At 40.2% G+C, this 24,900-nt stretch overlaps 1 protein-coding gene across 11 annotated transcripts in view; it reads left to right on the top strand.

Moving 5' to 3' along the window:
- Positions 1–24,900, top strand: part of MAPK10 (mitogen-activated protein kinase 10) — a 263,109-nt gene that overhangs the window by 191,429 nt on the left and 46,780 nt on the right. For 2 of the 11 annotated variants that reach the window (XM_030564955.1, XM_030564957.1), the window contains exon 9: positions 15,887–15,958. The exons of the other annotated variants lie outside the window; for them this stretch is intronic. In XM_030564955.1, coding sequence (XP_030420815.1) covers positions 15,887–15,958 — 72 coding nt within the window. The remainder of the gene's footprint in view (positions 1–15,886; positions 15,959–24,900) is intronic. 11 annotated transcript variants of the gene reach the window in all.

The following is a 24,900-nucleotide window of genomic DNA, read 5'->3' on the forward strand; positions in this document are numbered from 1 at the left end:
CCTGGCCCATCCGATCCTGTAAATCTGTTTTTCTGCTTTACTGTTTTGGAAATGGTAACTTCATGATGTTTGTGGTGACATCATAATCTTTTGCTCGCTAATGCATCATTGATATGGATTCATCTCAATGCTGTATAGGCTCAAAGTTGAGTCGATACAACATTTTTTTTCTAAATTTTTTTGACTTACCTACTTTAAAACAACTGTATATCTGGTGTGATCTCCAAATTTGCCTGAAATCAGATTCCTGTTAAATTGAAAATGAATTTTCCTTCACTTGCATGAGGTCTGTGTCCCTCTCTGTCTTGATCATCTAAGCTTGGATGATATTCTTTTTACCATCTCTGAGGTGGTGAAAGTAATATTAGAAAATGAAAACAAAAGAGGAGGTGTGTACTTGGCTTTTGACTTGGCAAAGGCTAAGCCAGAGGACCTGCTTGGGTTATATGAGATGTATGGGAAATATATTTTGTGCCCATCAGAATAAAAATGCAAAAAAGAGGATTAATTGTGACAGGTTGGCAGAAGGACACCATGAAAATCTGACATCAGAAGACATTGGCAGTTAGTCTGGATTAAAAAAAAACTATTTTTAAAGACATAACGTCATAGGCACTAATTATTTTTGCTGGCTCTCAAGTGATTCATGTAGTGTTTAACAAAGTTACATGTGGATCTTGCAATTGAATTTATGTGGGAGGAGCCCTATCGAAGGCAATAACACGTGGGTGTCCAAATGAATCCAGTTGCAGAACTGGAACTTTACAACAGTCATATATGATTTTCCCCCACTTGTTTTCAATAGGGAATACTGCAGATATCATCTCCTATGTGCTAAGGAGAAAATAGCAAAGATATTAATGACTGCCACTGTATTCTCCTTGATTAATGTGGACTGGAAAGTGAAAACCTGAGAGACACAAAAAGAGACTTTGGATCACTGTTTAGAATTATTTTTAGTTGATTTTGGAGTCTCATCCTAAAAGGTGCTGAGTGCTTACTGTGAAGTACTGGGTATCTTCCCTGCTCAGTGAAGTCAATGGACATTGGGAGTGTAGAGCATCTTCAAGGTGCAGCTAGCAGTTTTCAAAATTGTGTCCTTAGATCATTGGGCATTTCCAGTTTGATGATGGTATCAAGGAATCATCATCAATTTTTATCAGTTTCTGTTGCTGTTTTCTCTGACTTTTCTTAAGGTACATGATGCTTAATTCAATTATTTATCAAACCTCAGGAGCTCAATCCAATGTCCATTACATTCACTGGGAGTGTTTCTGAAGTCAATGAACAAGAGATCAGATTCAGTATTTAGTTCATTAATCAACTGGAAAATGGTAAAAAAATAATTACAAAGGAACAATGTAATACAATGGTTGATTGCAGCTCTCTTTTTTCATCAACAAACAGGATGCTACAGTCATGTCTTTTTGCCTATTTGTAACAATCCATTTAAAAAACATAAATCCCAAACTTTTTTCAACACGACTCTTACTGTGGTGCTTTCATCTGGCCATGTCAAAGTCACTGTTGTTAGTGTCTGATTGTTGTTTTTCAGCGGATAGCCAGAGAATATTAAAAAAAAAAACTTTCGTCATCCAAATGTTCATTAAAATCATCTGAAGATATGAGGAAAAAGATCGTTGATTGTTTGGATCTCTACCCAAAGCCCAAGGCAAACTGTGGGATAGATCTGCTGTTTTAAATCCTTGGAAATTGCCCCTTCTCCCCCCCAAAAAGTTAATTTATTGTGATCCTTTTAAAGCCAGTATTAATCACTCTAGTTTGTTTGGGGGTGGAGAAGGGAGTTTTTTGTCAGGTGACTTGGGGGAGGGGGGAAAATACAGTGTATAAGTTAATTCCCAAGATATTTATTTGTTAATCGATCTGAACTAAAGAATAATAATAAGAATTTTCAGTGTCAGAAAGCTGGATTGTGTGTGTGTCTGAGATTTGTTTTTTTTCCCCTGTCTATTTGGTAACTGTTTGAATGGGCAGGTCCAGTCAACCTTCTCGATACAGTAAGTCCCTGAAAAGCACTTAGGCAGCAGCAGCAGAAACCTCATCGAAAGCCTTGTTGACAAAACTTTTCTTGCAGTGCCTTAGGGCCTTTCTGACAACCTTAAGTCTTCCAGCTGAGAGGGGTCTCTCTCTCTCTAGAAATATAAATCATTATTTCTTTGTAATTGCTAAAGGGAATGGCTATTGTATTTGGTTTGCTGTAGGTCCATGACACTGTCTCATTTGTAGCTTGGAACAGGAACCCACAATTGTACTGGTACAATAAACACAGAAGATTGAGAGCTGCTGGCAAGTTTGAAGAAAAGGCAGGTTTAAATACCTCGGCATCCCAAAGCAGAATAATCATTGAATTGGGTCTATGGGTCTATTAAAGCCTGCATGGAAATTAAAGAACATGGAGGACAGATTGTAGACTAATTGATGTTTATTATTAATGAGCTATTTGTAGGTGACTTTGCAAAAAGTCCTAAATTCTACATAGATGTCAAGGTAATATTCTCATCCCAAGGGCTATGGGTGTATGCACATGCCTTCAGTTAGTGTTAATGGAAATTATGCATCAAATTAGAATACATCTCCCAGATTTATTACCAAATGTAATAACCAAAACTAGGTGATTTCATGAGAGAGAAATCCAGCTTTTGACATATTTACAGCCTGAGTTGCAGGCCAAAATGTTTCAGAAAATGTGTCAAATCTTGAGGTTATTCCTCAGTTTTTACTCCTAATTAAGTCAGTTTTGCTTGAGTAAGGACTTAATTAAAAAAAAAAGAGGAAGGACCTTAGGATATAGCCAAGTCTGAACTCTTGGAAGCTGCGAAAACTAGACAGAACCTTCAAAACCTCTTGTGGTTCCCAAACTCTGACTAATAATGTCTACAAAATCTCATAAGATTTCAGTACAATGATAGGAACTGCACTTTGTTCACTATGTAATGGAAGCAAAACATGAAACATTATGTGAACTCAGTTATTTTTAAATGAGAAATTGGCTTACAGAGATAAGATGGGCTGAAACCCAGACTGACATTACACAGACAGACACCCACACTCATTCCTTCAAGGATTCTTTGTTGAAATATTTATTCTCACTTGGGTTTTTTCTATTTCCCCCAGTGTAGGGACATTTATTTTCTACAGTAGGAAAGTGGCATAGTTTATTTCTGGCATGAAAATGGCTCTAGTTTGGAGTGGGGTACATATGTGTGTGAGAGATATTCCTGAAAAAGGTTGAAGCTGAAATATTGCTATAGTTATGAATTGCTATATTGAATTGTTCAGGACCATAAGATACTGTTTTTTTTTAAAAAGGGTGGTGGCAGAACAAGATTCCAGCTTTGAAAAGCTTACAATCCAAGACAAGAAGATGAAGATAGCAATAATAGGAACATGAGTTCAAACAGACTTATGGCTATCAACATGGAGAGCCAAATTTTCAGAAGTGACCAACACTGACAACTGTGGTCAGATTTTTTAGAAGAGTTTAGCTCCCATTTAAGCATCTAAAATGAAGTAGCCAATTTTGCAGATTACTCAGGCTCCAGCAGGTGCTACTGAGAATAATGAGTTAATAGATGGTGAAGTCTTCAAAAATCCGGCCTATGCAACATTTTTCTTTGATGAATTTATCTGTCTGGTTATAGTTCGTAATTACATTTACTTCTACAGGAATATACAGTAGAACCTCAGAGTGGCGAACATGTCGGGAATGGAGGTTGTTTGTAACTCTGAAATGTTCGTAACTCTGAACAAAACAATATGGTTGTACTTTCAAAAGTTTACAATTGATATTGACTTAATACACCTTTGAAACTTTACTATGCAGAAGAAAAATGCTGTTCTTTTTTTTTTAGTAGTTCACATTTAACACAGTCCTGTGCTCTGTGTGTGTGCATGTGTGTGTGTGTATTTATTTATTTTATGTCCTTTGGTCTCTGCTGCTGCCTGATAGTGGTGTATGGTTGACTGGTCAGTTTGTAACACTGGTGTTCGTAACTCTGAGGTTCTACTGTACGCACAGGAAATACCACATACATTATAGTGATCAGTGTGATCTAAAAAATACTGTTAGAAAAAGGAGTTGCCATCTATAGTTCTTGAAAGATGCAATGAGAAGTTCTGTGTTTAGATATTGAGCGAGACGTATGTAATTACAGTTCAGTAGTGGATGAGCTTAGCGTTGTGAATGACAGGTTCTGATAAGCTTTTTTTGTAAGAAATTATCTGTTCTTACCTTTGATGCAATTTCATGTTTAAAATTTATTGCTGATATTTCTATTTGTTCAGTGTAGTATTTTTCTTTTTAAAGCCGTTTTTTTGTTTAAAAGATCAGTAGCCTTGAGACTTTAGCAAGAGGAGAGACAGAGAATTTCAAAATGGCTGACATGTTTCTCAAACTTGATCATGGGGTGAGTGTTGACTTATTGTTTGGATTTTATTTATTTATTAGCGGAGTTGGCTTGTGCATGCATCAGTTTGAATTTGTATCCAGACACAAGCTTGGATAAGGGTTTTGGTTAGGGTGCGGACAGTCTGAGTGTCAGTAGTATTTTCCTCACAAGATAGGTCATCTGGCTCCAATAGACATCAGTGAAAATTGTATCCATATAGATGCTTGACCATTAAGATTATTTTAACTTTTTGGTCTCAATATATGTATATTCTATACATGTTTAGTTTACAGTCAGTGATACACATAATATGCATATATGTGCAGACTCAGAGCTAAGGCTACAATTTAGTCACGGAGATCATGGCAGTCACAGATTCTGTGAGTTTACTGGACCTCTGTGACTTCTTGGGGTTCAGCTGTCAAAAGCTAAAGCTGGGGCTGGGGCTGGAGCCAAGGCTGTGGCTGTGACTGGAGCCGTGCTCCCCTGCCCCTCGTTGGGGGCTGCAAACGGTGCCGTGCGCCCAGACCCGCAGCTTCTGCTAGGGGCTGCAGCCAGGGCCGTGCACTGTGCTCCTGCCCCACGGTGTGGGCTGCAGCAGCGGCCATGCACCCCTGCCCCAGAGCTTCCACCAGGGGCTCAACTGGGGCCATGTGCCTCTGCCCAGCAGTGCAGGTGGCGTCCCTGCCCCACGTTAGGGGCTGCAGCCAGGGCCGTGCACCCATACCCACTTCTGCCGCACATAGGGGGCTGCAGCTGGGGCTGTGTGCCCCTACTCTGTGGCTTCCACAGGAGTCTGAAACCGGGGCCGTACGCCTCTGCCCCATGGCTTGTATGGTTATTTTTAGTAAAAGTAATGCACAGGCCAGGGGCTCTGTGAATTTTTGTTGTTTGCCTATGACCTTTCCGTGACTTTTACTAAAAATAACCGTGACAAAATCTTAGCCTTACTCATAGCCAATTCCTATGTGCAATCCAAGTAAGTGGTTTGTACAGAGGGAAATCTCGGCATCTGGATTATCCCCAATAGCCTCATAAATGGCAATGGAGATTATCTCTGGTTGTTTTTACAACACCAGCTTTAGAGGTTTAGGGATAGTGGATCTACATAGTGGTGGCTCCACCCAAACTTCCCTTGTCCACTTGCCAAGACTTTTCTGCACTAAAGCAGGAGGAACCCCCTGGAGTCTGAACCCTCTGTAGGACTTAGCAGTCTGGTCTGGGTGAACTCTCCATATGTTGCCTACCCCCCTGCATAGCAGGCTCTCACCAAAATAGAACACGAGGGAGTGAATCAGGAAGGAAACTGATTAATGAGTTCCTAATTTAGAATGGAGAGTATTTAAAAATAATTTTTTTTTTGCACATCTGGCTGGGGTTTCATTTAGGACCAAGGTATTATTTCTTTCTTTCATTTAGGGTTTCCTTTACATCATCACTGGGTTTAATTAGCCTTGGTGTTTGCACTGTGAGCTATTTCAAAGAAACATTACAATTACAGCTTATCTTTTTATAAGAATCAAATAATATGAATCTTAACAGATCCATTCTCTGTTTTCTCCTAGGAGATCATGGTTATCTCTTACTTCTGGAGAAAGCCATTTCCCCATATAAACAGGGGAGACTTCACAAGTAATTTAATCAAGTGGCAGTATAAACCAGGAAGGACAGTATCTAACTGACTGTGCATTAATCGTAAAACTGAGCGGGCAAGAAATTGTATCTATTTGCAGTATTTAAGTGCTAGATGTTTTTCAAGGCACTATAAAAACTAGCACTACAATGCAAAGTGACCGGTCTGCCTTTTAGCCAGGGTCCCATGTTGGGAGGCGGATAGTGAGAGGAGGTGCACTCTCACAGCAGAAGCTCCAGAAGGCACAGTGGCTGAAGTGGGAGGATGACTTGGAGCTCTAGGAAACCAATGTTCTACCCTTCCAAGGAGAGCGTGCCCACTCCCCTCTGCACTGGCCAGCTCAATGTATCTGTATTGATTTGTGGCAAATTCTTGTCATGTTTTCTAATCTCGGTAATTAAGAGGTGGCTTTTCAAAGGTATTTAAGTATCTGTTGATGCAGATGGACATCTTCAGGGATGTTTCAGTCAATGGGAGTTAGGTGCTCAATCTACTCAGGTACTCTTTAAAATCCCACTTGGTGCCTATCTGCTGCTTATGCAGCTAAATACTATTGAAAATCTAGCCATTCGTGCCTATATGTGTCCATATATAGAACCGAACACTTCAGCCTGCAGAGCTCAGATCATCTAGGTGTTGGGTTGAGAAGCACTTTGTGTGTTTTAAATTGCTTACTTTGCACAAGCTTTTTTTGTGAGCCTCAGAGGTATATATGGGCCTGATTCTCCACTCCATCACTCTGTTGTAACTTTATTAATGTTAACAGAGTTAGGCTGGTATAATAGAGTGGAGTTACACAAACTGCATATAAAAGGGATATAGGTAAAACATTGATTGTCAAGGCAAGTAGGTACTTTAATTACCAAAATTAGTACACAAAACAAGAATTTACCACGGGTTATAAATTGTTTCATTTTTGATTAATAAATGCATAGCCATATTATGTATTAATATTGTGGAGAGAGAGGCTATTGAAAGAGGAAATTATTAAAATACGCTTGGCTATAACCTCTGTGGCTCACAAAAATAAAAAAGCAAGTTCAAGGCAAGCAGTTTAAAACAGTACAGAAAGTGGTTCTAAACCCACAGTTAGATGACCTGAGCTCTGCAAGCTGAAGAGTTGGGTTTAGACTACTTCTCACTGTATTTGGTTAAGTGTGTGTTGGTTTAAATTGCTTGGCCCAGATGCTTTGCAAATTTACTCCCATTGTGGTGGTTTTTTTCTAAGAGCTATAGATGTACATTCACTACTGCAGCTTCTTGTGACTCACTAATGGACCAATCCTGAAGTCTTTCCACAGGAAAAGCCTCCCCCTGAAGCCAATGGAAGCTTTTCCATTGAGTGTTGTAAGGTGGGCGTGCCAAGTGCTAAGAAACACCTTTGGGCTAGATTGAGCATATACAACGTACCTTGTTTAAGAGGTGCTACATGAGATGCAGCTGCACGGGCCCAGGAGCAGCACAGGAAAGGATTCATGCCATCTTCTCCTTCCTTGCTTCAGGCTGGGAGTAACAAACTACTGGCCCCTTACCAGATTACATCCCCCCACGTCAGTTCAGCTATGCTGGTAGGCACATTGGAGGGGCAGATCCAAATCTCTGCACAATAGCTCGGGGTGAAATAGTGAATGTGCGGAATGTGCCTAGCCCTCGGAGCCTGGAACCAAGCTCTGGAGAAAACACAGGGTGTGAGGCGTGACCCTTTCCCCCTTATGCCTGTGTGTGGTTGTGTAGGCAGGGCTACAATCAGGCCTTTGTTAGGCCTTGTCTACACTACAAAGTTGCAGCGCTGGTGAGGGGGGTACAGCGCTGCAACTTAGGATGTGTACACACCTGGAGGGCATTACCAGCGCTGCAACTCCCTGTTTGCAGCGCTGGCCATACACCCAGTCGTGCCTTGGGTGTAGAGGATCCAGCGCTGGATCACCAGCGCTGGTCATCAGGTGTAGACACTCACCAGCGTTTTTCTTGACCTCCGTGGAATAAGCAGGTATCCCAGCATACCTGAAGAAGCCTCTCTGGTAATTAAGCAAACTCCACTGCCCTCCAAGCAGGTCTCCTTCCCCACAGTGTGCTCTGGCGTTCCCCGACCCCCCCTCCAAGCAGGTCTCCAGCCCCGCGGTGTGCTCTGGCGTTCCCCGACCCCACCTCCAAGCAGGTCTCCTTCCCCGCGGTGTGCTCTGGCGTTCCCCGACCCCCCCTCCAAGCAGGTCTCCAGCCCCGCGGTGTGCTCTGGCGTTCCCCGACCCCCCCTCCAAGCAAGTCTCCTTCCCCGCGGTGTGCTCTGGCGTTCCCCGACCCCCCCTCCAAGCAAGTCTCCTTCCCCGCGGTGTGCTCTGGCGTTCCCCGACCCCCCCTCCAAGCAGCTCTCCTTCCCCGCGGTGTGCAACAGCGCTGCAGCGTGGCCACATCTAACACCACTTGCAGCGCTGGTTGCTGTAAGTGTGGCCACTCTGCAGCGCTGACCCTATACAGCTGTACTAATACAGCTGTAACAACCAGCGCTGCAAAATTGTAGATGTAGACATACCCTTAGTCTTGCGGGTCTACTGTGGATAAACTCTGACTGTGTTTAACTAAGGTGAACATCATCTTTTCTGAATTCCCAGCAGGTGGCTGCTTTGAAGTACCTTGCTGAATCGAGGACTGAAAGTAGAATATGGTCTCATGCTAGATTTGTTGATATCCTGACAAATGTACACGCTAGAATTATTAATATTAAACTTAAAAGCTCTAAATTAAAATTTTGTGTTTCTCTCAAATTCTCTTAGACTTTGTTCTCAGTTGCAGAGCAGGGAGATATAATTACTATGTATCTATGAATGTGTAGTATATGTAGAAAGAAAGAGCGAGAACTAGCTCTAAACCTGTTAGGAAATCTACAGCATTAATACTGTACCAATAAAGTAAATTTGCATGCATCAAATCACTTGATAAAATTTATAATAATTTTTATAGTGCAGGTGTAAATTTTTATAGGGTGAGTGTACTGAAACTTTTTTTATTTTATGTAACTTTCTACCATATTTTTAAGAGGGATTTATTGAGAGAAATCTATCAAAGCAAGCTGCCTGAAACCCTTTGCTTGATGGGAATGTAATTATTCAGCTCAGCGGTAAATGCAGTCTGCTCACAGACTTAGTGTAGCCAAAGCATCATATAATCACCTGGGGAATCATTTGCACTGTGCTGCTTAGGAAGCATCCAGACAGTCTGCAAATGAGGTAATGGAGTTCATAGATGGCACGAGTCCACAGAAGGAATGGATTGGAGATATAACATTTTATTTATTCATGTTTAAACTATATAGTCTTGTCATGTATCCCTTCCATGCAATAGGAAATATACATGATGTACCATAATCTGACACCACACAAATCCTGTGGCACTTGGGAAATTCAGTGAGTCAAGTATATTTTTAAATTGGAGTGACTCCAATGCACATTTCCATCCCAAGAAATTATTTTGTCATGATCATGGTAGTGTTAGGGAAGCCTCCAAAGACAGGTGCTGAGTAAGGCTTGAGAACACTCAGTACCTTCCAGAAAGTGCCGAGTCTTTTGCTGAATCAGCCTCCTAAGGTCTTGTTTACCCCTGGCCAGAGAGCCAACACAGGTCTCTTTTGTAGACTTTCTTGAGTAGTGCATAGGCCAGGTGCTGGCCCTCTGTCCATGACGGAATTTAATCTCAGGGTATGTCTACACTACGGGATTATTCCAATTTTACATAGAACAGTTTTGTAAAACAGATTGTATAAAGTCGAGTGCACGTGGCCACACTAAGCACATTAATTCGGCGGTGTGGGTCCGTGTACCGAGGCTAGCGTCGATTTCCGGAGCGTTGCACTGTGGGTAGCTATCCCGTAGCTATCCCACAGTTCCCACAGTCTCCCCTGCCCATTGGAATTCTGGGTTGAGATCTCAATGCAAAAACAGCGTCGTGGGTGATTCTGGGTAAATGTCGTCACTCAATCCTTCCTCCGTGAAAGCAATGGCAGACAATCATTTCGCACCCTTTTTCCCTGGATTGCCCTGGCAGATGCCATAGCATGGCAACCATGGAGCCCGTTTTGCCTTTTGTCACTGTCACTGTATGTATGTGTACTGGATGCTGCTGACAGACGTGGTACTGCAGTGCTACACAGCAGCATTCATTTGTCTTTGCAAGGTAGCAGATGGTTACCATCCCTATTGTACCGTCTGCCATGCCATTGTAAATTGGCAATGAGATGACGGTTATCAGTTGTTCTGTACTGTCTGCTGCTTGTCATGGGTGCTCCTGGCTGGCCTCGCTGAGGTCGGCTGGGGGAGCATGGACAAAAATGGGAATGACTCCCTGTGTCATTCCCTTTTTTATGTTTTGTCAAAAAATAGAGTCAGTCCTGCCTAGAATATGGGGCAAGTGTACTAGAGAACCAGAGACCACAGCCGTTCCGTGTCAGAGTCCCAGAGATCCTGCAGAAATGATAAGCTGCATACCATTCTAGGGGGTATCCCTGCAACAACCCCACCCGTTGCTTCCCTCCTCCCCCAACCCTCCTGGGCTACTGTGGCAGTGTCCCCCCATTTGTGTGATGAAGTAATAAAGAATGCAGGAATAAGAAACACTGACTTTTTAGTGAGATAAAATGAGGAGGAGGCAGCCTCCAGCTGCTATGATAGTCCAGGCAGTACAGAATCTTTTCTTTAGACATGAAAAGAGGGGTTTGATAGAGCTCAGCCTCCAGTTGCTATGATGAGGACGGTTACCAGCCATTTTGTGCCATCTGCCGGGAATGACCGGGAGTCATTCCCATTTTTGCCCATGCACCCCCGGCTGACCTCACCGAGGCCAGCCAGGAGCACTCATGGGCTGATTATGACAATGATAGATGGTACAATATGACTGCTGTCCATCGAGACGGGGATGCTGATGTTCAGCGCTGCAGCACCCAGTCTACCAGCAGCATGCAGTAGACATAGGGTGACATTGAAAAAAGGCGAGAAACTTTTTTTTTCTCTTTTCTTTTTTTTGGGGGGAAGGGTGTCAATTGATGACAAATACCCTGAAACACCCGGGAAAATGTTTTTGACCCTTCAGGCATTGGGAGCTCAGCCAAGAATGCAAATGCTTTTCGGAGACTGCGGGGACTGTGGGATAGCTGGAGTCCTCAGTACCCGCTCCCTCCCTCCATGAGCGTCCATTTGATTCTTTGGCTTTCTGTTATGCTTGTCACACAGCACTGTGCTGTGGCCTCTATCATAGCCTGGAGATTTTTTCAAATGCTTTGTCATTTAGTCTTCTGTAATGGAGCTCTGATAGAACAGATTTGTCTCCCCATGCAGCGATCAGATCCAGTATCTCCCGTACAGTCCATGCTGGAGCTCTTTTTGGATTTGGGACTGCATCGCCACCTGTGCTGATCAGCGCTCCACGCTGGGCAAACAGGAAATGAAATTCAAAAGTTCGCAGGGCTTTTCCTGTCTACCTGGCCAGTGCATCCGAGCTCAGATTGCTTTCCAGAGCGGTCACAATGGTGCACTGTGGGATACTGCCCAGAGGCTAATACCATCGATTTGCGGCCACACTAACCCTAATCCGACATGGCAATACCGATTTCAGCGCTACTCCTCTCATCGGGGAGGAGTATAGAAACTGGTTTAAAGAGCCCTTTATAGCAATATAAAGGGCCTCATTGTGTGGACAGGTGCAGGGTTAAATTGGTTTAATGCTGTTAAATTCAGTTTAAATGCATAGTGTAGACCAGGCCTCAGTGATTAATTACAGTCCGAAAAGTGTCTCTTTATTTCAAGCCCCAGTGGATTAGCAAATAGGTATATATGGGCAAACCTCAAAAGGTTCAGAGTTCAGATGCATTTTGAATAAGCATCTAAACATTTAGACACTTCTATGAACTATCTGAATCACTTGAGTCTGTAGAATTGGGCTGGAAATCTAATAGCAGCTTTTTTGCAGGATTTTTAGTAGATCTGCTTCACTTTCCATCCAGAGCCACCAGACTAACAGCTGTTCTTACACTATTCTGTTGCTTCCATTTACAGATCAGGAAACAGAAATAGACCACAAGGTACACAAACCTTTCTGACCCCTATCATTGCCACTAGGCAATCAATTAATGTTTGTATTGTTTTATAGGACTAGTGTTGTGTATGGTGTTTCAACGGCATAAAACAAGGCATGGCTTCTGCTCAGAAGACCTTATCCTCTAAGGGCTTGAGCCCATATGATGTTGAGCACATGTATCATCTGCTGAAGGTCCTCAACTCAACGGGAGTTGAGGGTGCTTGATATCTCACAGGAGGCATTGAGCATCTTGTAGGATTGGATCCTAATTAATACAGATAACTCAATAACTATATCATGGGGGAAGGAACTGATAAGAGGGAGAGGCAATTATACAATCGGAGAGGAACACAGGCTGCTAGGAGATCAGTATCTTACATGGGAAGCAGATTGTAGAAGTATTTTTTGACTCTGTATATTACTTTTTTGTTAATTTTCCCATGTTTTGTTTCTGTGTGTATTATTAATGTTTAAAGAAATAGCGAGATGACAGAAAAGGAGCAGGCTGTAGTGGAAAGATACCCAAGAAAAGTGAGGTTAGAAGGAAGAGAGCAAAGTAATTTAATTTGAGTGGCAAGAAGTAGGATGCTGTTCCAGACATAGAGGAAAGCATGAAAAAGGCACAGGGTTGTTGAGAGAAGGGAATGGAGGGTATGTTATGGGGAGAGGGGTAGGCAGAGTGGCGGGATCAGGAAAGAATGAGAGCAAAGATATAAGCAAGGACAGACCTATGTGGAGTCTTGAGGTTGAAGACTAAGAGTTTTGAACTTGATTAAGAAAGAGATTGGGAGCCAGTGAAGAGATTCAAGAAGGGCAGAAGAGGAAGACGTGAGGTTAACTCTTAAAAGGGCTTGAGTTTGTATTCATGCCTTTAAAAGGGCTCTGGTTTGGAGAGCAGCAGGGAAGTGGTTCTTATTATTTTCTAAACCAATTTGCCCATTCCCACCAATATATCAAATGCCCCACTTCCCCTGAGGGCATTGCCTTTCCAGCTCAGTGAGTTGGGCTCTGTGGTGCGGTGGGAGCTGACCCAACACACTGCAGAATTACAATTGTTAAAAAATGATTTTCCTCTTTAGTTATATTTAAAAAACTACTACCACCAGGTACTGTGTTGTGATTACAACATGTGAATACATACTTATGGCATCTATCTTGAGATGTGCCAGAGTTGCTATCAGCCAGTCCCACTCTACTGAGGACTGTCCTGGTTTTTCCCTTTGAAAGTTTCAAGTAAACAGCTGGATTCAGTTCTGTAGCTGGGACCATAGCCTCCAATAAGCATGAAGAGCTGGAGAAGTATTTCCCAGCAGAACTCCTTCAAAGAAACCCCCTTTAAAATGGACTTGGAGAAGTGAACTGACAAGCATATTCAGACTTCCTTGGGTTGTTCTCAGAGTTCACACCTCAGCACTTGTGTGAAATAGGTTTGGGCTGTTACATATTCTGGGCTGTATATATGCAAATGAGCATAGCAAGCATCACACTTTGCCTCAGAAATCCCACAACCAGCAGTGCTACAACAAGTAGCTATTCAAAGCAGGGCAGTCTGTTTTCAGTTTTCAGTGGACAGGTATCTGCATCATTAAAATAGAAACTATCATAAATGGGACTAACCTGGCCATCTTGGCAGAGGTGAAAAGGTAGAATATAAAGCAGCCTCTTCTCCCTTTGTAGTGGTTCCTCTCTAGGTCAGAGCTAAGGCATAGTGGCATGGCAATGTGGAGAAAGATTGCACAGCTGCTACCTGTTGTGGATAAACAGAGGACTCCTGGATCTGAGGCTGTAGTGGGGATAGCTTTTGTGAACATGACATTGACATTCTCTCCTCTCATCGGTTTTAACTGGCGTAACTCCATTTTATTCAGTGGAGATAGTCTTGATTAACACAAGACTAAATTAAATTTAGGATTAAGATTTAGATCTCTCTACTACATGTTTGTATGGAGCCTAGAGCCATGGAGCGTTGATTCCTAATTAGGGCTTCTGGGCACTATTGTAATATAAATAACAATGAGGTCTTTAGCCTCAAGCTCCTTACTATTATTAAACGTATGCAGTGACAAATTTGAGGTCTTATTAGGGATTTTTAAATCTGTTTATTAAAGAAAGAAAGGAAGCAAGAGACTGCATATTTTTCTCTGCAGACATTGGGTCAAATCCCAAGGTTCTTACCCAGTCTGTATGGCATTGGAAATCTTATAAGAATTTCCTTCACAAAACTGCACAAGTAAAGTAGAATGCAAGGAATTCTTCCATTGCTGCTTTATAGTATGAAAAGAGTTTACAATTAAACCATGAGATGATTTTCCATAGAAATAATTTTTAACTAACATTTGCAACAATAATATCATGAGACAGAAATTTCTTAAGATAATAAATGTATTAGTAATGGTTGGACACACAACTATTTGCTCTATTTTTTCCTGATATTCTAGATAACATTTAGCTTGTGATGGAAGCAGCAGTAATTAGTTCTTCTGGGTATGCTTATTGCTACCAAGCAAGTAGCCATTTTTTGGTGCTGATTAAGCTTCTCATCTGCTAAGTAAAACAACAGGGAACCATAACTACAGTCAGGATTAAGATTTCCACAGTAAGTACATTTTCCTTAGAAACCAAATCCACTTTAAGCCACTGTTACAAAATCAGGGTTGGCCTGGAATCTTAAGAAGGAGTAAAAGCAAACAACATGACATTGGTCTCTCCCCACACAGATCCTGCACAACAAAAACCAGTCTTTCTCTCTGGTATGGAATATCATGGAAAGAAGTTGGCACATGCAGTTCAGTTTCAAGGCTTGCTAGCTTGTGTGTTTGTGCCGTATGATGTTAAACAGCTCATCCTCACTGGCAATAGCAGGGAGGAGGAGAGCACCAATTTAATTACACGTTAGACTTCAAGGGCCTAATTCTGATATCCTTGATATCAGTGTAAATCATGAGTAACTTGCTTGAAACCAATTTGGATGCATCAATATCCACAGGAGGGGACTCAGGCCTCTGGTTTTGCTCTGAATTACAGTCCAGAATGGCCAGCTTAGTGCTTTGTATCAGAGCCGTTCCATTATAAAGTTAGCATTTCCTATCATGTAGAATGAAAATCTTATGAGTTTCTCAAGATACCCATTCTGAACTAGCTGCTTTGTTGAGATTCAATAGAAGCGAGCCAACAGACTCCAGAGCATGCATTATTGAAACTGAATGATCTCAACACATTTTATTCACATTTCTGAATGAGAGGTGGATATGTTTTGTCAAGACCAAACTCTCTCTTGTGGCTGTTGGCAGTTCAGATTTAAAAATATGCATGGATCTCCTGTAGTTGAAAGGATGAAAGGGAAGTGATTTGCATATCCCCAGTGAATACGAAGACCAGCATTCATTTACAGCGCAAACTAGTATGATCCTAAGTAATGAAAGCAAATGAGAACTTTAAAAAAAATGAAATTCTTTAATTATAATTGCAAACTTGCATGAACGCATAGTAGCTAGCCATGGGTCTTACACAGTTTCCAGGGTTTAATAGTATTGTCTCTCATTTTTGTGAGAAAAAAATTACTGGAGTCAGTTTTTCTCAGCCCAGCTATACTCTCATCAAACATATATATACAAGCACAGCTCCTCCAGATATACCTTTCAGAAGAATGTAAGGCAGGCACTGCATCTGAAGTACCAACTGCAGGCTCCTGTACTTGGCATGATTGGATAAGTTGTCTTCTCATTTATTTGTTGTTCTGTTGCTGTGTTCTTGTTTACCTTCATTTCATTTTTGTTTTCAGTTGACATGTGGTCAGTAGGGTGCATCATGGGAGAAATGATTAAAGGTGCTGTGTTGTTTCCTGGCACTGATCGTATCCTTCCTAGCAGCCATTGGTCTCTATAGGTACTTTCAATCCCTTCCCCTCAAACCCCTTGGTAATAGACTAGTGCTGATATACATTTAATGTATCTAAATAACTGGGATAAATCCCATTACAAAATGCTTGCAAAGCCTGTACCTTGCTATAATGTCTTTGTCTCCTAGTAAAAGGCTTACATGGAGAACACAGTGAGTATAGTACATGAAAGAATAAACATGATGCTATGTATTGTTCATCATTTCTGCTGGTAGCAGCCAGTGACCATCTGTTTATTAGTTATGTTGCACTATAATTGTCTCAAATTACCTTTTCTTATTTTCTTTTATAAATGACAATATTTTAATGTTCAAGTTATGTTTTATAGTGTGTACCATTAAAAATCAAGGCTTACAATATATATCAGTGAGCGGTAAATCATAGATACCACAGTTTAGGGAGAAGAGATGATAACTCAAATCCTACTTTTTGGTAAATGTTGATTTTCTAATGGCGATCACTGTACATAGAAACACAATGCTATTTAACTAGGAAATGCTTTCCAATGTGGGATTTTACTTTTTATTATAACTGAGAGTAGTCTGCATTGTACTAACTTAGTGAGTCAAGACTCTGCTTTAAATCATTGTAATAGACTTCATTTTCATTATGATTTAAAAAAATGGAACTAGAGCAGATAAGCCTCTCCTCTCTCTGTTAAAGCAATTAATGTGATTTTATGGAAGTAGAGTTTTTTCATTATAGATAGAATTCAGTATAGTTAGAATTTCTAGGGGATTTTCTTGAGGTTTGGAAAAGGTAACCAGAGTGTCACAGCTAAATACGTTATATTTAAATACATTATACGTTATATTATAAATACAAAGTATTTAGCTATGACACTCTGATTACCTTTTCTAGACCTGAAGAAGAGCGTTGTAAAACTCAAAAGCTTGTCTCTTTCACCAACAGAAGTTGGTCCAATAATATATATTCCCTCACCTGCCATCTCTCTTGCATATCTTGGGACCATCACAGCTACAGCAATACTGCAAACAAATATAGTTAAACTTATTTTAAATCAGTGGGTGTAAGGGCCCAATAAACAGAGTGTGCTTTTTAGTCGTTGTACAGTTCTGCACTTACTACACTGAGGAATTCTTTTTTTTCCTGATTAAAGGTACCCTTGAGATTTCTACACAAACTTCAATAAATGCTTCATTATTTTAACATCTGTCAGTCTGAAATTTCAGTTCATTCAGATGTAACTCAAAGGAATTACAACAAGAACCATTTGGACCATTAAGTTTTTAGATTTTATTTCTCATGTGGACCCTGTGCTTATAAAAGACCAAGAGGGAAGAGTAGGGAGAAGTCTTCAGGTGTTAGCTACATATGTGGCTACAAATGCATTATGTGCACTGTAATCTCTCTGATTATCATTTTTGTGCTATCACTTGCTTGCTAGATTAATTTTTCATGCATCTGATATATTCACATTGATATCTTTAAAGGGTATAATTATTTGATTAATGTGGGGAAATAGTAATATCTAAAGACTTACTAAAGAAGAAAAAAGAATTCTTCCCCCCACCCACCTCCTGATCTTGACTGCCTTCAATACAGTAGTTTCTGATATCAGTCCATATGTTTGATGGATACATGGCTGAAATATGGGCTGCTCCTGTTCCCATTGAAATTAATGGCAAAATGCCACTAGATTTCCATGGAAACAGGACTTGGACCCAGAAAGCTGAATTGGGCTAGATTCTCTGCTGTGTGAATCGGTGTAATTCCAGTTAGCACTGGCTAAGGATTCAGCCCAGGATGTGTTTCTGTGTGTTCTATGGAAATTGTGGGATAGGGTGAAGCATTCAGACTGCTGTAGCTCAGCACTGTAGTTCCATTGTTTGTTAGGCTGATAGCTTTAGCTTTGTTAGATTTAACTAAAAATGTTACCAGGAAAAGGTATAAAACTATTTGAACATACCCTGAATATTAATTTTAAAAGATGAGTTTTACCACACACAGCTTTATACTTATTAAAAATAAATCAGAAAAAGCCTCTTTAATTAAACTATTAAATTCAGTTTACTATAGCAATAATTCCCAGAAATCAGCCATTAGCAACTGCTGATTAGTTTGGAATTATTCCTTAATTGAGTTCATTTGTTCTCCTCATATGTTTTGCATGATTGGAGGTCTGGTCCATGACTAGGACTCTTAGGTGCTACTATAATAATAAATGACATTAGCAACAAAATTTTATTATTTATGTATTTATTTATGGTGCTATATGTGCACTGTATTTTACGTGCAACTCTGTTGTAATTTTCAGCAATTCCCTTACTTTCTTCACTGGTACTCTGCTGCAATTCATAAATTCTTTTTCAAACAGTTGAACTTGCTTCTTGAAAAAAACATTCTTTTCTAATGTATGTCATAACCACCAAATCCAACTCCTCTCATCACCGTTCAGAGACTAAGGGGATCTGATCCTGCAAGGTGCTGAGTACCCCCTGAAACTACTGAGCTCACAATATCTAATGCAGTGAATGGAAATTGGGAGTCGTCAGAAATTGAAAAGATCAGGCCCAAAATGTGTTCTGCTTCACTTCTTTGGTTCAAGTTATGCTCTTGAACTCTGAATTCATTGGAGTCACGCAATCAATATTGACACAGTATGGAGTAATGCCAGCAGGAAATAAGGTCTATAACCTTTGTGACCCTGATTCAGCAGAGCATTTAAGCATTTTCTTAATTACAAGCATATGCTTCATTCACATTCATTCCAGTTGGATTCAAAGGTATGCTGAAATTAAGCACATGCTTAAGTGTTTTGCACAAGTAGGACTTTTATCATTACTCTATCAAGTAAATATCACATAGGAGGAACCTGTGGATATTTATAGCAACAGAAGACTTGGAAATCTGATTTTTTTTGTTGTTATTGCCAGGTGTAAGAAAGAAGGGAAATTGGTTAAGAAAGTCAGTGGACCAAATTTTGTTCTCAGTCAAGCAGAGAGAACCTGTGAGGATATTTTCTGCAAATATCTGTTTCAAATAACAAACAAAATTTGATCTGAAAAGTGTTTGTTATGCTTTTACATTCGCCTTGCATGAACATTTGAACACTCAAGACTAACACAAATACTCATGAAAAGCAATTACAAACACAGATGCTGACTTTTTTTTCCCCCCAGTGGGTGCTCCACCACTGCTCTGCCCCAAGGCCCACTCCTGCTCTGCCTCTTTCCCCGAGGCCCCACCCTCGTTCTGACTCTTCCTGCCCTGCCCTTTCTCCCCCTCTTCTCCTCTCCACCTCCCCCAAGTGCCTCCTGGCAGCTGCTTGCTGGTCTGCTGGCCAATGCTTGGACCACCAAACAGCTGATCAGCAGCCAGCCAGGAGCCCTGGAACCACAGTGGCTGGTGGGTGCTGAGCACCCCCTCTTTCTTTCCATAAGTGTTTGAGCCCTGGAGCATCCCTGGAGTCAGCATCTGTGATTACAAATTCAAAAACTTGAATATTGACCAAAAACGAATTTTAAATTGTGTATTTGATTATAAAATTCACAGTTTGCAAGTCACATGAGTTTGATTTTTATATATAATCACATGATATTGTTTCTGTTTTCTGAATTGGATGGCTTATGTAACAAACCAAATAGCTAGAATTGCAAATTTTACAAGCAAATATGATTGTGGAGAAATTGCAAGCAGGTCTAGCTCTGTTTTACCCTTGTCAACCCTCCAAATTAATTGTGTGTACACAAGTGTTAGCGAGAGCAGAATTTAGCTGTTATTCTTTTACAAGTCGTCTCTGAGAAATGATCAAATTGTAGATGGAAGTTTTACATCATTAACAGTTCCTTCAGTCTTCATTGGCTCACAATTGTAAAATGCTGCACTCCTTTCCTAGCGTTTTCAGTGTTCGACTATGCTACAGCTGGTTCAAAGGAGGTGGAACACTTTTTTTGGTTCCATATTTGCCTCTGTCCAGTCTCAGCTGCAGCAATGCTGGGATTTATGGTTGAGGGCCTACAGTTCAGGACCTTCAATTAAGGAATGAATTGTAGCTTTTTCACGAGCTCTGAGCAAGATTCTGCCTCACAGTTTCCTCTTGTTTTGCATGTACTCCACCCTCTTGGGTAGGAGTAGAAGGGGGCATACCAGCCCCACAGAGAATGCCCTTGTTCCCACAATGCTACCTGTGATTTGAGTCACCTGCACAAAGGAGTAATGGGTGCCTCACTCACCCTAATTCCTGTGGTTAACTACGAAAGGAAAGGTTATGCATAGCTTTATTTTTTTTTTTCAAGAACAGCTTCCAAACAACTTTTGTAACCTTTCACTAGGAAGTTTGTGAATGCAGTAGTGTGAATGCATATGGGAATGTATATGATGACCATGTATGGGGAAAATCTGATGGTGTCGTTTGTAAACTTTTATCAGCATGAGTATGGGACGGCCATGTGACTCAGCATTTACGAAGCCATATTCCACCACACAATCATGAATTCTGTGTATGCCACATAATTTTTTAAAACTGTTTTAGAACTGTCTTAGCAATTTTTAAAATAATTGCTTCCATCTGGAAAACCAGATGCCTTACAGCATGTATCCAACTGTACAGGACTCAAGGATGGAAGTATACCAAATCCATTTTACAAGCCTTTAAAAGTAACCTAGAATAGTTTTTTCTAAAACTAATAATGTTACATATGGCTTGACATCAGGGTCTAACAAGGCTAAGAACAAATGCCTTATACTATAGGAAAAGGAGATTTTCAGATTTCTAATGGTTTAGCTGCTAGTTTAAAAGCTTCCATTTCTATCCTGATGAATCACAAGATATTGAACTTCAAACCTGTCGTTTGTTCAGAACTAAATGTTGCCCATTCTAGACCTTGGTCCTCTAATTTTGAAGGACAGTTGACACATTTACAGATAAAGAAACAGCGTATGTACCTTTTTCCACCACATATGATCATTACTGATAAAGTGAAACGGTACTTATAAAGGACCTACATATAAACAGTTTTCTCTTTCACTATATGAATGGTGTGTAGATATAGATATGAGAGAGCACGTGAAAGAGAAAATGAAAACACAGATGAAAAAAGTAAAAAGGTGAAAATTAAATGCAGTTTGTTTAATTATTGCAGAAATATATGGGTGTGTGGGTATGAATATATGTATTTTTAGGTGGGGCTATATGTATCACCACCTATTATTAGGGTTCATTGACAATTCCCATTATAAGATCTTGTTTTCAGTTGCTTATGACTTTGTTAAATCTAACCATTTGGGCTGAAATTATCCATATCATTTATCTGCCTCAGGATCAATGTTTTTTGAATATTTTAGCAAAAACAGTTAAGCCATTTCCAAGAATGAGGCTAGGGAAAAAATACGTTGCTTTGCCCGAGTTAAAAAATTCTGGTGACCATGCTTTTAGCAGGGACTTGAAACTTGGCAGGGGGTGGCCTTATGTTTCAGAGATATGCCTTTTCTTGTCTCTAAAAATTCACTATCTGGTCAATCAGAAAAATTGCAATTTGCACGTGCTTGGCAGAGACTTCTTAAATTTTAATAATTAAGCTCCCTGAAGATTCTGTTGATGCTGAGCATTCTCCTGCTAAAGTGGTTTGTCTGAGGTCAATCTTTGACTATGGAATCACAGTCTTTCTTTTATTATTATTATATGTCTACAATTGTAGAAAGAATTCTATTATTTTGAGAAATAGTGGTACAGTATATTTCTCTTAGGGCCAAACCCTGTTCTCCTTAGATGTGTGATTAGTTCCACTGGCTTAAATTTACTCAAGCAGGTAATCCCACTGAAATGTGTGAGCGAAATCTGGATTAAAAACTGTGGAACAAACTCTGCTCACCTTTCTCACAGGTGGCTTCAATGGAAATACTCCTCTGAGTTATGTAAGGAAGATTGAGCCAAGTATCATTATTCATATGTGCCCCAAGAGATGGTGCTAAAGGTTACACATTCAACCTTAACTTCTGAATTTCCTGACTTGGTCAGGGCTTAATTGTGCAATTTTAACTTTGCAAAAATATTTTATATTAAAGTATTTTCCTGGTATAGATTTTTGTTTTGTTTAGGAAAATAGTTATTTTAATATTGGGATAAGGATGTGATTATTTACTGACTAGTAATATTGAAAAAACCCTTAAGAGAATGTTACAGTTTAAAAAAAGGGTTGGAAGTTTTGGAAATTCAAATTTAAGAATCCACTCTCAAGATAAACCTTCACTCAAATGACATTAACTTTGCGCTCTTCCCTTGCCAAGCTTCCATCCTGCACACACATGTTGCCCCTTAAGGTTTTGGTGGCGATATTTTGCTGAAGAACTCTTGATGAGGAAGATTGAGATAAGGACTTATGAAAGTCAGTTTACTAAATCCATATATGTGCATAGTTTTACTGTGTTTTTGAGCAGCAATGGAATATGTAAGTGGCCTTTGTCTTTTATGCCCATATATCTGTGATATGATAGTGATCCCAAGTCACACCATTCCATTTGATATATTTAATTTTGGATCAAGTCTTCTCATAGAGTTTAAGGCCAGAAGGGACCACCATATCATCTAGTCTGATTTCCTGTATATCACAGCCAACAACACAACTCAGCATCTGTGTGCTAAACTCAATGATCAACGTAAGACCAAGCATTGCAGTTTGCAGGAGATTAGACTATTATGTGCCATAGGCAGACAATAGGAGAGACTGAGATGCACCAATGCATGAGGCACCTGCGATGCAGGGAATTGATTAAGTGAGATATACCCAGATAATCCTAGCAAGTGACCCGCACCCTCACACTGCAGAAGAAGTTGAGAAAACCCCAAGGTCACTACTAATCTGTGCTGTGGAATTTCTTTCCCGATCTCGCATATGGTGATCTATTAGCCTCTGATCATGTGAGCAAGAACCAAATAGCTGTAGCCCTGGACATAGTGAGCCTCATTCTTATTTACACTAAGTCCACTTTATGCTTCTGCAGCAAAGTATATTTACACCAATTTTAAGGGCCCTTTTTACTATCTGGGTATGATCCTCAGTTGACATAAAATGTCATTGACTTCAATAAAGTTATGATGATTTACACCAGTTGAGGATCTGGCCCTTAGAACGACAACAGTTGTCATAGTATAAATAAGAAATTGGGCCCAATGGCTAGAAGTCTTAGATTGTGACATCATTTTTACATTTGAAAACACGTGTACTTTTGGGTATTGTCCTGAATGATTGTACTCAAATGTGATCACATTTTGTGAAGAGATGTAAAAATCTTGCTTTTGTTTTTGTTTTCGTGGGTGAATGTCTATGGTCTTAAAGAAGATGGGACAATATCACCCTAACAATGTTAGTACCAGTTAACTTCAGTCAAAAATGCCTTAATTGCATGTAATTAATTTTACCCACAAGAATAAGATCCTGTCGACTTAGATTCCCTCTCTATTTTGGAGTCACTGATGTGATTAAGATATTCATTGCCTTAAATTTTTTTGCCTTAGTTTTGGTTGTTCTGGGGTAGAGAGAGAGAGGGGAATAAGTTAAGGTGATTTGGGTGACCTTAAGTAGACATGTCAATATTTTCTAATATGTTTTGGTTTTTAGTCCTCCAACTTCTAAGCTTTCCAACATTCGTGAGTTTGACAAAACTTTCTTTTAAAGTTTCCTCCTGACATTAATAAATAATATTTTTACATTTAAAATTGGGATAACAATATTTTTTGTGGGGGAGGGAATTTTCTTAGAATTTTTTAAAAAAGTTTTGTATAAATGCCCATGACACTTCAGTGTCACCTGTAACTTTCTAAAGAGTGTACTGATGACTCTGATGTTAAATAATAAGTCTGAGTCAATTAGCACAGCATAACAATGTCATGTATTAAAATAAAAACTTTAATGTGAAAAATGTTTTCCCTGAGACTGTGAATATTCTAAGGAATACATGACCTGGTGGTTCAAGCATGGCATTTGTTTGCCTTGTTGGTCTATCCAAAGAGCATTGGAATGAGTACAGATCCCTGGGGAAATCCGTTGTTCATGTGACATGGGTGACTTGAAACAGCTTCATACTTGACAATCACAAGTCACCCATGTCATGTCTCCCACCTTGGCAACTAAGTTTATGTACACCATTGACATCTGGCTTGAAATAGCTAGAAGAAGCTTGTAGGTGCAGGAATTCTGCCTGTCATTGGACTTTGACACATTGGCCTAAAACTTTTTGAAGCGGTGTCTTAAACTGCATGCACTAAAGACAGTATCATCTTGTTTCCATCTTGCCAACCAGTTAGCTCATCGACAGCTGCAGGTCCTTCTGAGCAATTAGCCAGTTATTTTTGAAGTGTACCCTATTTATCTGGGGATAAAGCTTGACCACACTCTGTCCTGTCAAAAACATATCAAGAAGATGCGATTAAAATCAAGCCAAGATTTGCACACTTCCACAGGCTTGTTGTCAACTCATGGGGCAGTAGTGCTGCAACTTTATGGACATCTACCAGTGCCCTAATTATTGCACCTACTGAATACTGTGTTGGGAGCATGGGTCTCCATCGTCATTGTGGATATTGGACTTGAAGATCCACTCTGCCTTTGTATCATCACTGGTGTGAGCTGGACAACTCCAGTTTCTAACTGTCTGCTCCTGGCTGGCACTGTTTCCCTGGTGAGAAGTCAGGGCCCTGGCTGCATTACTATGCATAGCTACGTATCAAGACAGCTTACTTCACAATTTCATTGGAACGCCCCATAAAAAATAGTAGTTAATGTCAAAGACGTCCCTTTTCTGAAATAGTTGAGCCTCTCAGACAGGACATCAGACGTGATCTTTCTAAAGCGTGGCAGCAACATGTCATGTGGGACAATATTTTGGATCGATGGCAAGTTTCTTGGCAGATAGACAACTGAGATCTGTGTCCCCTA

Source organism: Gopherus evgoodei, chromosome 5, assembly GCF_007399415.2.
Source record: "Gopherus evgoodei ecotype Sinaloan lineage chromosome 5, rGopEvg1_v1.p, whole genome shotgun sequence".
Taxonomy (NCBI): Eukaryota; Metazoa; Chordata; order Testudines; family Testudinidae; genus Gopherus; species Gopherus evgoodei.